The sequence below is a fragment of the Leucopleurus acutus genome, assembly GCF_964270905.1.
Source record: "Leucopleurus acutus genome assembly, chromosome: 6".
Taxonomy (NCBI): Eukaryota; Metazoa; Chordata; class Mammalia; order Artiodactyla; family Delphinidae; genus Leucopleurus; species Leucopleurus acutus.
In genome coordinates, this window is record NC_139149.1 from 51,924,333 (window position 1) to 51,942,821 (window position 18,489).

Sequence of the window (18,489 nt, forward strand, 5' to 3'; positions counted from 1 at the left end):
CTCCGCAACAAAGACAAGGCACCGCAATGAGAAGCCCGGGTAACCATGGTTCTCTGCGGTCATAGTGATCAAACGGGGTGTCTAGGAGCAGGGCAGGAGAATACTCAACATCTATAGGTAACTGATTTAGGGCCTCAATGAGAGTAAAGGAGAAATCAAGGGAACAAGCTGGGGCCAACTCAGTTCATCCCAGAAAGAGAGTTAAGGCTGTGTGGCAGGCTTTATCCAAGTGACCTCACCATTTTAGCACTGTGGCTCCAGGAAAGGGGCCAGCTTCTCTCCACCCTGACCTCGCTGGTTACCAGAGAAAGGCATGTCTTTGAAACCATGAGGTCCCAAATGTCACAGTGGTAGAAAGGCTAAGTAAAATTCATACTATGAGAACTTGTAAAGGAAAACCCTAACACTGATTATTTTCAATGATATTTTATTAACTCAGTATACGTATTTCAGAGAGGAAAGCTAGATAAGGAAGATAAATCCACACAAATTCCACAAATGACCTATTGTTCTTTGAATAGTACTGTTCTTTAAAATTTAGCAACTTTATAATGAGCATAGCTCTTTATGTTTAGGTCAGAGGTAAAGCTGGCAGAAACCTAAACAGTAATTGTTCATAGGATTTTCGTGAGCATTAAATGAGCAACGTGGTTGAGCCTTGTCTGAAATATTAGTAAGTGATATATAAGCATTAGTCATTACTTCTGCTCTTGTGTGATTATGACCCTTTGAAAATCTGATGAAAACTACAATACAAAGTATGTCTTATATCTGGGGAAGCCTTAAAAGAGGAAGAATATTAAATATTATACTGCGCTGGTGCATTTCTCTACTGAATGAAACAAGTCATATTTTTGGAAGTACAGACAGCTGTATCCCGTATATCAAGCTGAAAATGCCATGACAACCACTGTTCCTAGGCAATTGGAGAATTATGTGTGTGGTCCACTTTCTATATAATATAAGTGGAGAGTGGAGGTAAAAAAAAAAAAAAATCAAATGTTATGAGATAACCTGGAGAAAAAAACTAAAAAGGGGTATATTTCTTAAAAATTATAAATGCTCTATTACAACAACCTTAATGACTGCATAAAATGACTAGATTAAACTCATTAAGTGAAGCTAAGACCAAATAGACTTGCACATTTCAAAATCATATAACAATCTATCATTTTATCTGCTTGTAAAGCATGATAAATATTAAAAGATGAAATTGGGTAAAAGATGAAAAATGTCAAATATTTTTAAAGAAACAAATCAGCTGTTAAAAAACTAACACTCTAAGTATTAAATTTCACTTGCATAAGAGTATATGGCAAAGAATTTCAATTTCTCAACATTTGAGTGTTTGCAGCAGAATACAAAATGAGACCAAGTGAAATGCCCAATCAAGAGCATTCCTTATTGTGTTCCCAGCCAAAAGCCAATATCCTGAAGAAAACCAGGTGCCATGCTAGCAGCCCGGGAAAAACAATTCACTGTTGTGTACTCACATAACCAAGCAGCAAAGCCATACCAAATACGAAAAAATGAAGAATTCTCCAAAAGGTTCTGTGAATTCAATGGGTCAAGATTACCTACAGCTTCTGTCCAACTCTTCTTCCTCTTCTTCAAATGTAAAATAGGCATAAAAGGTTAATTTGTCAATAATACTAGGACATCCTTTGGCCACTGATTTCATTTAATGTGCTCTTCACAGATACTTGGTCAGCAGACACGGGACGGAAACTGCATTTCTGAACTTAGTTTCAATCCCAGAATTCTAAGTCACTTTTAATTTAAGTCAATGCCACTGCATTTCTGACTTCTGTCATGTATGAAGTAAATGACAATCTTATGTTAATAACTATATGCATTTTATGCAGTAATACATGTGATCTAGTCCATGTAAATGACAGCATGAGCCAGCTCTTACATATGTTGTTGTGCAAATGGCATTTCACATCTTCAGGCAGAATCATGTTCACAAAGTGCTTAAAGAGTACCAGGAAAAACTGCCAGAAATTTTCTAATTGGAGAGTTTTCTCTTCCAAATGAACATTTCCATAGAAGACAATGTATTTCCCCTTTACAAAGAAAATGACATGAGACCTGAAACCATGTGAAAAGAGTACAGGGAGATTCAGGGACATGCAAAGGACACTGTAGCAATGACAGTAAACTATGTAGTCTTTAAAATATATTCTTTAGGTGGATAGAAGTTTAGATGCAGAAATGTTCCCCAAAAAGGTTAAGATAAATTATCTTACTAACTGGGATCATCACTGAATCCTCTTTGGAAACTGCACAATCGGTTGCCAAAATTAGCTCAGAAAATCAACAGCCTTTTATGTGAATATTTTCAGTTGATGCTCCAAAATCACTATCCGAATACCTTAATTTGCCAGTATTGAGAAATGCCTTAGAGGAAAGAGGCAAATTATTAAGTATAGACAGCCAAAAAGCATAAAATAGATGTGGTTGATAATATTTTTTCCAAGCTACAGATAGACTGACTTATCTGTAAGCCTAAGGCAAATATAATATCAATGATTACTTAAAAGAAAATTAAGATAAAAGCTCAAAATGAATAAAACTGTGCTAATTATAAATCACTTTGTTATGCATTACTGTTATTTATCTCTCTAGCTCTGTTTTCAGGCACTTCACCCACAAGAGATAAGCATTTGCTATTTCTAATATAATGTAACTATTTCCAATATTTTCTTTCTGCTTTATTCAAAGGACTCTTTGGGGAGAAAAAAAAAAAATTGGAAAAATCAAAATGCGGTAGTTCTGTTAAACAGCGCACCCTTGTGGTTTATCTTACCACCTAAACAATAAAAATTACAGGATAAAGATATATCCAAAATTCTTCATGGACTTGGAAATGATTTTGCCGTGGTTTTTTCCAGTAATTTTTTTCCCAGCTTGGCATTACTTTTAATCAGTAAAAATAGTGCCTTTTTAAAATTTCAAATTCAAAATGAAATTGTTAAAATAGATATAAAATGTCTATAGTGATAATGACTCTTTGATTTTAAATTTAAAAGAAGCAAACAGTAAAATAAGTAAAATTCATCTATAAACTTATGTTTTGCTGAGTTTCCTGAATATTTTCATCTAACACTATAAAAAATTTCAATTCGGGGCTCAATTTTATTTATATGCCTTATGTAATGCACACTACCTTTTAGTTATTAGTCCTTAAGCTTTCAATACAACCTTGCCAAAATTCTGGCTTTTTTTGTAAAAGCTTAAGAAGAATATTGCCAAGAATTACTTGGGCCAATTACTATAAAAGTAAATGTAAGCAATTTTTAAGTTATCCAAGTACTTCTAAAAATTTACCAGATCTACACATGAAATACTAAAATTTTATTGGACAGACATTCTCATTGTATATATCAATACTATACCTGACTGTGTGAAAGCTGTGGTTAAAAGTTTACTTATCAATTCTCTTGGACACCTACTATGTTACAGAATTTCTCTGTGAAACACAATTCCCACCCTCTGGTTTGGAAGAAAAAAAAGGGGGGAAATTTAACCATGCTATAAGCTTTAAACAATAAAATAACCTTAATGTTTATGTTTAGAGGATGGGGTACCCACCCCATAACATGTTATATCCATCAATGGAATATTTATCATGCAGCTTTTAAAAAGGGAAGCCCTTTATGTACTGATAAGGATATCAAAAATATATCATTCAGTATCAAAAAGTGAGGTATAACATAATGCATGTAACATGTGACCATCTGAGAAAAAAATCGTATGTAGGTTGAATACTGGCTTGAGTATATATAGATTATGTCTGGAAGAATATACAAGAAACTGTTAGTGGTTGCCTCTGGGCATAAGAATTTGGCTAGCGGCAGGGTAGGAAAGGAGAATTTTCACTGTATTTTCCTTTTTATCTTTAGAAATACATATCATATGAATATACTATCTGCACATATACATAAATTAAAACAAAATAAAAAGGCACAAGAGAGACAAATTCAGAGAAAGTACGATCACTCCATCTGATAAGGGGCTAATATCCAAAATATATAAAGAACTCACACAACTCAATAGCCAAAAAAAAAAAAAAATGCAATTAAAAAATGGGCAGAGGAACTGAATAAATATTTTTCCAAAGAAGATTTACAAATGGTCAATAGGTACATGAAATGGTGTTTAACATCATTAATCATCAGGGAAGCACAAATCAAAATTACATTAAGATACCACCTCATACCTGTTAGAATGGCTGTCATCAAGAATATAAGAGCTACGAAGAAAAAAAAGAATATAAGAGCTTCGTGCTGGCAGAATGTGGAGAAAAGGGGATCCCTGTGCACTCTTGGTGGGGATGTAAATTGGTGCAGCCACTATGGAAAACAGTATGGAGGTCCATCAAATAATTAAAAATAGAGCTACCACATGATCCAGGAATTGCGCTTCTGGGTATGTATCCAAAGGAAATAAAAATAGGATACTGAAAAGATACCTGCACTCCCGTGTTTACTGAACCATTATTCACAATAGCCAAGATATAGAAACAACCAAAGTGTCCATGTATGGATGAATGGACAAAGAAGATGTGATATGTTAAAAAATAAATATATGTGATACACACGTGTGCACACACTCACACACAGAGGAATATTATTCATCCATGAGAAAGAAGGAAATCCTGCCCTTTGTGACAACATGGATGGACCCTGAAGGCATTACACTAAATTAAATAAGCCAGACAAAGAATGACAAATACTGCATGGTATCACTTATATGTGGAATCTAAAAAAATCAAACTCATAGAAACAGAGAGTAGAAAAGGTGGCCTGGGGCTAGGCGGTAGGGGAAATAGCAATTGGTAAAAGAGGACAAACTTTCAGCTATAAGATGAATAAGGTCTGAGGATCAAATGTAAAACATAGTGGCTATAGTTGACAACATTGTATTATATAATGGAAATTCGCTAAGAGAGTAGAACTTTAATATTCTTACCAAAAAAAAAAGATAATATGTGAAGTGATGGATATGTTAATTAAATAGATAGTGGGAATTTTTTCACAATGTATTTCAAATTACCACAATGTGTACTTTAAATAGCTTACAATTTTATTTGTCAATTATATGTCAATACAGCTAGAAATAAAGAGAGAAAGGGAGGGGAGGAGGGAGGGAGAGAGCGAGGGGAGGAGGGAGGGAGAGAAGGAGGGGGGGGGAAGGAAGGGGGGAAGGAAGGAAGGAAGAAAGAAAGAGAAAGGAAGGAAGGGAGGGAGGAAGGGAGGGAGGGAGGAAGGGAGGAAAGCACAGCCCTCCATACCCACCAAATTGTTATGCTGGTAGAGGACCTTGAATGCCTAGAAAATAACAGCCAGCTATGCAAAGTTTCTGAACTGGGAAGTGACAATTATGAAATATAAATGTGGCAGCTTGCCACATTCTTTGTCTTCTGAAGACAAGAAGGGGCAAGACAAGTTAAGTCCTGACCTTCTCCTTACCCTCCGGGCCCTGGATTTCCCTGAGGCATGTTTTTAGCAGAGGGAATGGAAGAAAGGGACAAGGAGATATTGTGAAGGGAGACTGAATGAAGGGTTGGTCACTAATTGGATGTGAAAAGAAAAATAAAGAACATCAAAGATGATCTTGAGCTTTTCAATCTGAGAGTGAGGTTGATTTTAAATACGTTGATTTCCAGGTAGTGATGAGTCAATAAGCAACGTGAGTTCAAACTGCAAGTGGAACAATATTGGGGCTGGAATACAAAGCTGACGTATTCATTTCATAGGGCTGCTGTAACAAATCGCCATGACTGGGCAACTTCAAACAAGAGAAGTTTATTCCACCATAGTTCTGGAAGCTAGTAGCCTGAAATCAAGGTGTCAGCAGGGCCCTATCCCTCAGAAGGCACTGGGGGAGAATCCTTCCTTGCCTCCTCCAGCTTCTGGTGGCTCCTGGCATTCTTTGGCCTGTGGCAGCACTACTGCAGTCTCCGTCTCTGTCATCACATGGCCTACTCCTTTGTGTCTTTGTGCCCATGTCTCCCCTCTTATACCAACACCAGTCATTGGATTTGAGCCCAACTTAAGTCCAGGATTATCTCATCTCTAGATCCTTGACTTGGATGTATCTTTTGGGGGGACACTATTCAAAACACTACAACAAAAAACTCAACAAAGAATAGATGTTTTCTCTGAAAGAGTAAATAGAGGCTAATACCGTGGATTCAGGTACCTCCAAATTCAGAAAATGGGTGAAGGAAGTGGTGGCAAAAAAAAAAAAAACAGAAGAGAGCTGAGATATAAGAAGAGAATTAGGACCAAGGAAGAGAGAAAGGACTTCCCTGGTGGTCCACTGGTTAAGACTCCATGCTTCTACTGTAGGGGGCACAGGTTCGATCCCTGGTCAGGGAACTAAGATCCCATATGCCACATGACACAGCCCACCACCCCCCCCCCAAAAAAAAAAAAAAAGGAAGAAAGAAAAATCAAGACCGAAGGGTGATCTATTCCATCAAATATGGCAAAGAACTTAAGAAAATAAGTGCTGGGATGCCCGGGAAGGGAAGAATTCATATGAGCATACACATGTACATGTACACATACCCACAAACACACAATCACAAACAGAACCACAGCTTGTTAAGAATTTTTGTAATGAATAAATTTTAAAAAGTGGTTCTTCAGCTTCACTAGAGAAAAACAAATAATTCCAGGGTCCTACTAAATAATACATCAAAGAACTATCCGCATGTCCAGATCAAACGAAAAAATAACTAGAAAATTATATAGAGATGTCTAGTTTGCCAAAGGCAGCATACTAAAAAAAAAAAAAAAAATTAGTCCTTAACACGGGGGCATCAACTGGTCATAGAGCAGAGAGTGGGAATCAAAAGAAATGGCTTTTGTCGAGGTCACCAGTAGCATGGCCTAGAATTTTAAGAAGCTGACTGTTAGAAAGACAACGTAGACCTCTTCGGGCTCCCAACACAAAGGACATTTACTGGAATAGATTGGATGAAGTCATCTGGAATAAAGGTTTGTGAGCAGGGGCTAAGATGTATTTCTATATAAAGAAGAAGACAGACTTTGGTAACCACTCATGAGTATGATAAGTTATACTCTTACAGTACAGTTTTATGGTAATTAAAAATATAAAACAATCCTGAAAGTGCTACCTTTTAAATGATTCACTATGAAGAAATGCAAACTAGTTATGGCCACAAAATGAGGTCTCTGGGACCCTGATTTGGTCCCTGCCTCTCTCCTTGCTCAAGCTCTGTTTCTTGCACATGCCCAGACTTGCCACAGCCCTGACATTCACCGCATCTTTCAACGGGATTCCTCTTGCCTGACTACGGCACTCCCACATGCTTTTTAAGGCTGAATCCAACTACCAAGCAGTTACCCTGGAAAATTCTGTAGTAAATGATTCTGTCATTTGAAAAAATAACTATCCTCCTGATGGGCAAGGTGAGATTTTATACCACAACCATTAGACAAGAGACCCTTATAGAAATAAGAAGACAGTTTAGTAGATGATTTTCCAAATAACTACCGAGTTCCAACATTTTTTATGCTCATTTCTATCTAATCCAGTTGCTACTTTCTAAAGACACATATGAGAGCTTATCAATTACAATTAAAAACTATAGTTAAAATTTTTCTAAGGTTAAGGAAGTACAGAAATGTTTATTAGTTGGTGGAGAAGTGTTCATTTACTTGAGCATTGAATTTACTAAGCTTCCAAGGGGGAAATAAAACCCTTCAACTAGATACAAGAAAACTTCTCGGTTTCTCAAATACCTCAAAATAAAATTTGCTCTCACAGTTACTTAACTCATTTGATTACAAGCAACAAAATGTATGGTCTCATGTTCAATCACATTTACTTAAAACTTCGCTTGTAATTCACCTGAATAAATCAAGGAATGTACAGACTTCATAGGCATGAAAACTTGTTCGCAAATGGATTTCTACAAAACAGCATGCTGCAGGAAAATTTGGGATTAAAGAGAGCAATAGTGAGAATGTTTAAGAAAAAGGTACACATAGAACAGTGCCTTGAACATAAAAGTATATGATAGTAACTACAATATATGCTATATAAAGACTCTTTTTTATTATAGAGTATTTATGTATCAGGCAGACACAAGGATTTCTCCCCTGAGAATCTCAGAGTCTGGTCAAGACCTGACTATATCTAGTTAGAAACCCACGAATGCAACATAAAAATTTGTTGCTGTTTAAAAAAAAAAAAGTGTTCAAAAATATGTATTTCGGGCTTCCCTGGTGGCGCAGTGGTTGAGAGTCCGCCTGCCGATGCAGGGGACACAGGTTCGTGCCCCGGTCCGGGAAGATCCCACATTCCGCGGAGCGGCTGGGCCCGTGAGCCATGGCCGCTGAGCCTGCGCGTCCGGAGCCTGTGCTCCGCAGCGGGAGAGGCCACAACAGTGAGGCCCGTGTACAGAAAAAAAAAAAAAAAAAAAGTATTTCCATTCCTAATACATGCATCATGCAAGAACCTCCAGTTGGGCCTTAATAAACCACGGCTTTAAGGTTTATGGATGATTTATTTGCTTGTATATAAAAGCTACTTAAAACTGACATATTTATTCTTTACTGCATTGCAGAACTCTACATATAGAATCTCTTCACAGTACCAATGTTATTAGTAACTAGTTATTCATCTTATTACAGATTAGTAACTGTTACTGTTAGCAGCCTATGTGGGAAAGGACAAGTTAGTTAAGAGGAAAAATGGATGGTCCCCTGCGCCATCCTAAAAATAAAAAACAAAACAAATTTACATACCTCCTCTGTTTCATCCAGACTTGTGGATTTCACCACACAAGAAGCTGGCCTCTCCTGGATGTGAGCAAGGTCCTGGGGGGCTCTCTGAGACCCTGGCATTGGAGGCAGTGGAGCACGCCTCTTCTTGGGTGCATCCGATGGCAGGGTGTTTGAAATATACTGTTTGGTCATGGTATTGCTCCTCGTAAAAGCTGAACGATGCTTACTTACTAGAGGAGTTGCAGGGGCACTGGCGGTCTAATAAAGAATGAAAAAGCAAAATCTATAGGTAATTCCAAAACGAAAAGCACGTGCACTTAAAAACAGAGTAGAAGAATCTTACAAAATGCTACATAAGAAAATACGTACTTGCTCCCGCTTTTTCTTACTGCGTTGAAAAAGGCTGAAAAACCCTTTATTTTCTTTATCCTTCATAAGGTCTAGGTTTTGTGATATTTGGCAGGTCTCTAAAATAGAAGAAAAGCACCTTACTTTTGCTTGAGGGGTTATATGTTCACCTCCGAGGTGAACTATCCCTCAATTACTTTCCCTTGATAACTTTATCTAATCATAAAAGCTACTAATTATGCTCTACTATGAACCACGCACTCTGCTCAGCACCTCATATTTTAATTAATTCTCAAAGCAACAAGCAAATTTAGTATTATTGTTCCTGTTCCACAGCAGAGGAAACTGAAGCGACTCAAGAGTCTGTGTTTTATCCATAACTACCAACATTTCCGAAGTAAAAAGGACACTTCGAATTAAATGAGATATGAAGTTGCTATCATACAGTTTGTCCCTTTGTTGATTTTGAATTATATATTTTGTCTCAGAGCTAAACTATTCTGAAATATTTAATTCTCCAAAACATGATTCATTATAATTATTCAGCACTCTGTTAAATGTTTTAAAAACTTTATTTCTTTAATACAGTGGCTCTGAACTGGTGGTGATTTTGCGCGCACACACACGCACATCCCGCCAAAGACGTTTAACAAAACCTAGGGACAATTTCGGTTGTCACAACTGGGGGAAGGGTGAAGAGAATGTGCTACTGGCATATACTGGGTACAGGCTAGTGATGCTGCTAAACAAACTACAATGCACAAGACAGCCCCCCGGAACAAAGCATTATCTGGCCCAAAATGTCAATAGTGCCGAAATTAAACCACAATTTAAGCAGAATGGCAAACGTCAAACCTCAAAGTTGTATAGGTAATATTTCATTTTCTAAAAAGTGTTTCCTAATGTCAACTGAAAGGGCCAAAAACAATGACAAACCCAGTAGTGCTGAGTCACCCTTGCCCAGACTGTCTCTAAATACCATTTCCCACTAAAAGGGACCATCTCAGGAGCCAACATGATATGGTTTCTCCTGGCCAAAGTCAGGACAATTTGGGCATCATAAGAATATCTCAATAAATTAAAACATAGCACATATGTTTAATTTCATGAATTCATAATGATACTAAAAAAAACCCCTGATTCTCACTGTCCATTGTTTTGAAAATTGATTAAGGGAAAGAATCACACTTTTATCCTCTCTTTTCTGAATGAACTCTATCTAGGTAGACAAATAGCTGACAGAGGGAAATCTTCTTTTTTAGAAATATCTCAACTGATAATTAAAGGAATATTTGTAACAGATTATATTTATTTTCTAACTCCTAATTAACCAAGACACTGGCACTGATGTTCTCAGCAGCACTATTCACAACAGCCAAAAGATGCAAACATCTTAAATGTCCATCAACAGATGAACGGATAAAGAAGATGTGGTACATATATACAATGGAATACTACTCGACCATAAAAAGAATGAAACAATGCCATTTGCAGCAACATGGATGGACCTAGAGATTATAATACTAAGTGAAGTAAGTGAGGAAGAAAGAGACAAATACCATATGATACCACTTATATGTGGAATCTAAAATATGACACAAATGAATCCACCTATGAAACAGAAGCAGCCTCACAGACATAGAGAACAGACTTGTGGTTGCTAAGATGGGGGTGGGGAGGGGGAGGGATGGACTGGGAGTTTGGAGTCAGTAGATGCAAACTATTATATATAAAATGGATAAACAACAAGGTCCTACGGTATAGCACAGGGAACTATATTTAATATCTTGTGATAAACCATAATGGAAAAGAATATAAAAAAGAATGTATGTATAACTGAATCACTTTGCTGTACAGCAGATATTAACACAACATTGTAAATCAACTACAGTTAAAAAAAAAGACATAAGCAAAGATTATTGATGGCTAACATCAAAAAAAGATAACTTGTTATTACAGGTCTGTTAATGGAAATACACAATACCATCCATGAAATATTCTTACCAAAAATATCTCACCCAAATCTGATCAAGTCTCTAAATTTAACAATCAATTTACAGGAAGCAGAGGATAAAGAAACATGTTAAGTGGCACCACACGATGCAATCAGCAAAATTCTGAATGTGGGAAACACCATAAGACAAATGACCTGGTTTCTTCAACAGATAAGTTGCAAATTTTAAAGAGAGAGAGACACACAGGAGTAGGGATTTATAAATTTTAAAAAGATTTCTCCTATGAAACACATATGGGTTTTATGGTAAACCACAGTATAATTTCAGTGACACTGGAGACAAAGTACTATATATTGACATTTGTGGGATATATCTGTAGCAGAACTTACAGCTCAATGTAAAGTCTCAAATACATAGCCCTTTCTCAGGAGTAAATGTATAGTCTTTTTATTTAAAGGAAATGTTTAAAAAATTAAATAAATTATGACAAAGTAGGAGTTATTCCATGGAAGCAAACATAGTTAACACCAATAAATACATTAATGCAATTTTCCTCAATAAGACACTAAAGGAGAACTATATTTCACAGATTAAAACTTCATAAATCTGACGCTTCAAGTATTAAATAAGCACTATGCATGCTATACAATGCTGACAATGCTAACAATTAATAGTAATAGACGTGTGGACAGCACTTTGTGGTTAAAGATTTTTTCACAAGCCTAACTCACTCTTTAGAACAATCCTATGAGGTAGGTGTCACAAGTTATTATTCTGATTTCTTTTTATAAGTTAGGGAATGTAAAGAATTGGAAGTAGATGGTACTATCTCATTACACATCTGAGGCCTTAGTGATGGTGACTAGAAAGTCTGAATAACTTGCACCAAGAAAAATAGACATTAAATAGTAGAACTGAATCCAGTATCCATTTAAAGATGATGTGTAATACCTCCGACTTTTTTTTTTTAAGAAATGCTACTATTTCATTTTAAGATAGACTCCTCCACTAATTGAATGTAGATATACAATTAAATTTAGTTGGAACAGTAAAGAGAAAGTTCACATGGTGGTGCAGTACAATAACTATAACCAGAGTACTCATGTAGTTATTTTTGGTAAAGCAATTTCCAGGCATCTGGGCATCCTCTACTCTGGTTAACTCCTAAGTCTTCACCTAAAGCTCACTTTCAAGGATCACTACAAGTCAGAGTTAAACATGAAGACAAGGAGTTGAGCTTACTTAGAAAAGCAACTCAAATACTGTAGTTTCCTATTTCCCAAAGAGAGGCTGTAAATAATTGCACACAAAGTTCTAAGCCTTCTGATAATATCGGACAAAATAAGGAGGCAGGAGCATTTACAACATTTGGATTGACCCTGTAGATTTTGACACTGTAAAAGGAGCTTTTTTTACATTTTCCTGTTACAATCTCTTAAGATTATGTTCACAACATTTAATACTCTGCATAAACCACATACTTTCTTTTAGCTGGAGGGGATATTAGAAATCAATGCATTCAACACCTTCAAACTGAGGCCAACAAGATTATGGAATTTGCTTTCGGTTATGTATGTAGAGACTGGCAAAGTTAGAAGCAAAAGCCAAGTACCAGTAACAGAATGCTGTTGCTGGAAGAACCAGAGGACACTTTTTCCTACCTCTAGATTATTATAGAAGTGGAAGGTGAGATCCACACAAATAAAGCATTTGCCCTATCAGTTTGCCAATGAGCTTGAAAGCTAATGTAGTGTCAGAATTAACATGCCTATCTTCTGATTATTAGCCGGTATATACTTTACAAACATAAGAATTTTCAACTCCTTTGATTTGGCTAGTCTTCATGACAGCCGCTAAAAATAATCACACTATTACTGATGTGGGCTTAATTCTTGGAATTGCGAGGCTCATTGTGTTATAAAAAAAATTGGAAGTGGTAAAGAAAGAAGATTCCAATAATCCAATAATGTATAATGTGTACACTTTATTGTTTTTTTTAGTAGGGGGTAATTATTAATCAATTATCTGAGCCTATCCTTTTTTAATGGGGAAACAGATTTCCAGACTTTATTATTAATGGCTAATTTTTAATAAAGTTTTCCTCTATGAAAGTAATACATTTCCATTAAAAAATTCTATAATATAAAGAAAAGAAGGATATATATAAAATAGACCTACTGTATAGCACAGGGAACTCTACTCAATACTCTGTAATGACCTATATGGGAAAAGAATCTAAAAAAGAGTGGATATATGTATAACTGATTCACTTTGCTGTACACCTGAAACTAACACAACCTTGTAAATCAAAAATTTTTAAAAATAAAATAAACTTTAAAAAAAATAAAGAAAAGGAGGATGAAAAAAATTCACCCATAGCCCTACCACCTAAAGGTATCAACTCTTAATTTTTTTTTGTATTTCTTTTCAGAAATTTCATGTAAAAGCTTTTTTTAAAACATACTGTATTAAACATTTAAAAAGCTTTAAAAGCTGATTTTAGCATAAGCACTTTCCATGTTGTTACAAAATATTCACAAACAATTTAATGGTTGCAAACATTTCCTATGATGAATATACCCTTATAATTCTCAATAACTGTTTCAAAAGAAATAATCCGAAACTCTTCCATGGAACCACCAAGTTATCAGTATATGTACACAATAAAGATCGTAGCAACATCATTTTCTGTCTGAGAGTCAAGAATATGTTTTTGTTATTCTTAAGATGATATTAATTTTCAAACAATTATTGAAATGTAATTACTGAAATTAAATTCAGAAATCAAGGTAGGGGGCTTTAAACTATTTTTCAGGAAATAAAACCCAAAGACTTTCTAAATTAAAATCTTTTACAGAATGTACATATTAGTAATGATAAGAAAACAGGTAAAATTAGCAGCTTGTTTTCAATTTACCCAATAGAAATAGAGATTTCATATTATAATCTTGTTTTCAATTTACCCAATAGAGATTTCATATTATAATCTTGTTTTCAATTTACCCAATAGAAATAGAGATTTCATATTATAATCTGTTTCTACTGATTCATGTGTCTTACCTTGGAAAGATGACTTATTGAAGGCAGTAACAGAAGTGGCTACAGAAGGAGGGGGTAAAAGAGGGTAAATTGGCTGAAAAGATAATGTTTGTTCAAGTATAAAACATCACTGAGTTGAAATAGTCATTTATGGATTATTTAAAGCCACAATCTCAGGATAAAGTTTGAAGTTCTCTATACACAGCGGATGTAAGTAATCATTCTTCACTAAACTTTTATTTCTACTAATAACACAGATTTGTGTTGAATAAACTTTCATTTACCTATCAGACATCATAGAAACCAACATTATCTAAAACTCCAAATTTTAATACATTATTCCTATAGATTTACACTCTAAGCTATTCCTATTTAGAAGATTTTTGTAAGTAGACTGATTCATTTTATAAGCCAGTTGATTTTGGGTGCTGAACTTAGAAAAAAATTTGTCAAGAAACTCCCAAATTTGAAAGATAATTAAGACTCAGACAAATCCATGGTGAGTCTATTGTAATTCACACTTCTTTAGAACAACGACTTTACATGTAAACTTTAATTTTCTGTTTAAATCTTAAAACCACAAAGAATTAAGTTAAATTACAGCCCAAATATTCATAGGTAGGTGGAAAGGTGTAAGATGTGGATGACAGCTAAGAAAGACGTGTTTTTATTCCAATTTGAATAACTGAACTCAAGTTAAATTTTACTACATTTAGTTTTCTCTTCTTATTCCCAGTGACATGTATTGACTTTACTACAGGATCCATTAACGTGCCATTATGAACTTGAGAACACTTACACATAAACACAAAACATGCACATATATGCACCAAATGAATAACATGAAAAGTCTACTTACCTCTGCTGACATCCATGGCATATAATTCTCTTAGTCCCAGCTCATTAAGAGATTTTGTCAAGTCGAGGGACTCCTGAGACTGATAGTCCTTCAATAATAGTGTATGTAATGGATCAAACTCACATTTGCTGCATATAACAGGGGCAAGTTCTTCAAGTGGTGCATGTGGGCTAACTCTCACTATCGTCTTCTGCGTTTTCTTAAAATTGATCACTACTCTCACAGTTTTCTGAAACACAGATTAAAGCCAGAGTTATACCATGATTTACTGAAACAAACTTTCTACAATGACATCTAGAACAATGAGATAATCTACAATTATATAGTGGTATGATAAACAGTGTTTTTCTACTTTGTTGTAAAATTTTCTTTTTGATTAATGTTACTTCCTAAATCCAAACCAGGTTCTTAGAAATAGTTTGCTTATTAAGTAATCTAGATTAAATTCATAACTCTTGTAAAGTATTAAGTAGATTTAAATCCAAAAAGAAACATAAAAGCCTCATATCTAGTCCTACAGATGTTTTTGCTTTATTCCATATAATATTTACTTTATAATTAGCAAACAGGGCTTCCCTGGTGGTGCAGTGGTTGAGAGTCCGCCTGCCAATGGAGGGGACACGGGTTCGTGCCCCGGTCCGGGAAGATTCCACATGCCGCGGAGCGGCTGGGCCTGTGAGCCATGGCCGGTGAGCCTGCGCGTCCGGAGCCTGTGCTCCGCAACGGGAGAGGCCACAACAGTGAGAGGCCCACGAACCCAAAAAAACAAAATTAGCAAACATACATAATAATAGAATTATATATGTTTTATTCTATTTTTTTTAGTTGAGAAATATTTATCTTTCTAATGGTCAGTTGTCTCAATGAAAAAAACAGGGATATTTTAATTAAGACATTAACATTTTTGAACTTCTCTTATTTGAGGTAAGATAAAAGAGTTAATCCATTATAAAGAGCTTAACACAGTGTCTGGCACATTGTAAATTATCAATAAGTAAACATTAACTATTGTGACTATTGTTGTTGTCACTATTATTATTACTACTTTGGTTAATTTTAATATATTAGTAAAGAATATTATAATAGTCCTCATTTAAATATTTAATACTGCTAATTCAAAATTATTGAGACGATTTTAAGCATCTCCACATTTTAATGTAACTGAATTAAATTCTATATGTAAATGGAATTTAGAAACACGTGACCATCTTAAGTGAAACCTACAGATTGCAGATCTTCAAAGTTTAACATGTATTCATAAAACTAAAATACCATATACAGTCCCATGTTATAGCATAAATAATACTATTTCCATTTAGATAGTAGCATGTATATCTTGCTAGAAAATGGCCCAATATCCTGGTGAATATTTAATATTCATATTTTATAGAAAGAAAATGTTTTAGTATTGTCCAAAAAAGTTAATTTTTTGAAGAAAATATGAGAATGTATTACTCAAGTCATATGTAAATGAACTAATTTAATATGTAAACCTTTATATATTTTGTGAAGTTAAAAATGGTTAATATCATTCCTAATGAAAGAGTATTTCTAGAAACCCATAAACTTCTACCCCTGTTGCTTACAGAAAAAGAACAATTTTATAAATAAAGGAGAATTGATGATATTAGAATCACTGTGGTTAAAAATTTTTGCTTAAAATTCATACATCACAGAAAACTGAGCCATCATGTAGCTCAAATTAACAATAATTTAAATAAATTACAACTACGGCTTACCAAGTACAGAGAAGCCAAAAAATTATTTTAATAAATTCTTAAAGGAATTTGTATTAAAAGAATATAAAACCTTTTTTTAATATAAACTTTTTAAAAGAGTAGCTTAAAATAGAGTCATAATTGTCAGATTCTGATACTATCATATAGATCACTTTAGAGCATCTAAAATCTGAAGTATTCCCCAAATTCTAGTTAATCCAAGGATAAACAACTAAGTGAATTGTAAACAAAGTGGCCCAGGAAAACACAATAGCCATGTTTACGTCAAATTTGACCAGGAAAGGCAATTTTATTTCATTTGCAATGAGCTGCAGATAATGACTAAAAAAATCAACTTAGTATTTTAGCTGTAAGACACTAAAATTTACAGTGAAAATCTTACCTCTGGTATTATAGGTGTAGGTTTTTTCTTATCCAAAATTTTTGGCTTTAATATTACTTTTTCTACCTCCAACATTCCTATTGGTGTGTTTGGCTTAAATTTAATGGGGTTCTTTTCAGCTGACAGCAGATCAATTGTGTGACTTGATGGATTTAAGTGATACTGTGCACAGAGGAATATCAACAAGTCCATCATAGGTTTACTGTAAAACAAGAGTAATGCTGATCATAGAACAATTTCATTAACTGTTACATTTATTGTTTCAAGCATTTTTCCTAGGGCCTCTTGTCCTCAGTAGATAAAACAAGGCTGCAAAATACTATTTGTGAAAGCAGCTTAAAAATCTAACTACAAGATATTTAAGCAGACAAAATTATAATAGTTTAAAACTTCTGAATAGTATTCAAGAGAGCTTGGATCCTTGTGTTGGTTTAAAAATTCTGTATATTTTATCTGCCAACTTGTCTTCATATCATAGATTTCAGTAGAAGGAAAAGCCCTTCCTTATCCGATGCTCCTTTACAATGTCATTTGGAATATGAGCAATCTTTAGCTTATAAACTGGTTCTCATAAGCATAAAGTATTCTCACCCTTTGGGCTTTAGAAAGCATAGAAAAAATCTACATGAGGAAGCCCACAAACCCTAAAGAAGAGTGTCGTACAGACTTCTTAATTCATTCAAACAGCATTAAATATTTTCTAGGCACTGGAGACACGGTACAACTGTTATGGCATACCTTCTCTCATAGATCTAATACTCTGCTAGATGGACTAGACCAAATGTCAGCAAACTACAGTCTGCAGGTCAAAGTGGGCCCACAGCCTGTTTTTTGTAAATAAAGGTTTACTGGCACACAGCTGTGCTCATTTGTTTACATAATATCTAGGGCTACTTTTGTGTTACAACGGCAGATTTGAGTAGATGTGACTGAAACTTTACGGCCCACAAAACCTAATATTTTTACTATCTGGGTCTTGACAGAAAAAGTTGATGGACTCTTGTGCTAGACAATGAAAAAATAACCAAGTAAATGTATGAGATAATTTTAAATAGTGATTAAGTGTTAAACACTAATGGTAATACATAACCTATCTCTATAGGGAATTGTTAATCCAACCTGAGATTCAAAGACACTTCTTAATTTTTTGCTTCCCTTTCCACAGACTCCAACTGTTGACACAGACTTTTGTTTCCATTCACAGCATCAACAGAACAGTGTGGTCTCCAATGCTTTTTCTTTTCTTTTTTTTTTTTTTTAACATCTTTATTGTAGTATAATTGCTTTACAATGGGGTGTTAGTTTCTGCTCCAATTCTTTCTTAACTGTCAGGAAAGCACGCCAAAAAATCTTTTGTATTATGTGCTTTCCTCAAACATCTGGAGATCCTAAGCTATTAGAT

General features: G+C 34.8%; 1 protein-coding gene across 5 annotated transcripts in view; it reads right to left on the minus strand.

The window, feature by feature from the left end:
- The window catches only part of COBLL1 (cordon-bleu WH2 repeat protein like 1), a 160,914-nt gene that overhangs the window by 32,390 nt on the left and 110,035 nt on the right, over positions 1-18,489 (minus strand). For all 5 annotated transcript variants that reach the window (XM_082840914.1, XM_082840913.1, XM_082840912.1 and 2 more), the window contains exons 3-7: positions 17,088-17,289; positions 14,967-15,195; positions 14,129-14,167; positions 9,135-9,232; positions 8,787-9,023 (exon numbers count right to left, since the gene is read on the minus strand). In XM_082840914.1, the coding sequence (XP_082697040.1) occupies positions 8,787-9,023; positions 9,135-9,232; positions 14,129-14,167; positions 14,967-15,195; positions 17,088-17,289 (805 nt within the window). The remainder of the gene's footprint in view (positions 1-8,786; positions 9,024-9,134; positions 9,233-14,128; positions 14,168-14,966; positions 15,196-17,087; positions 17,290-18,489) is intronic.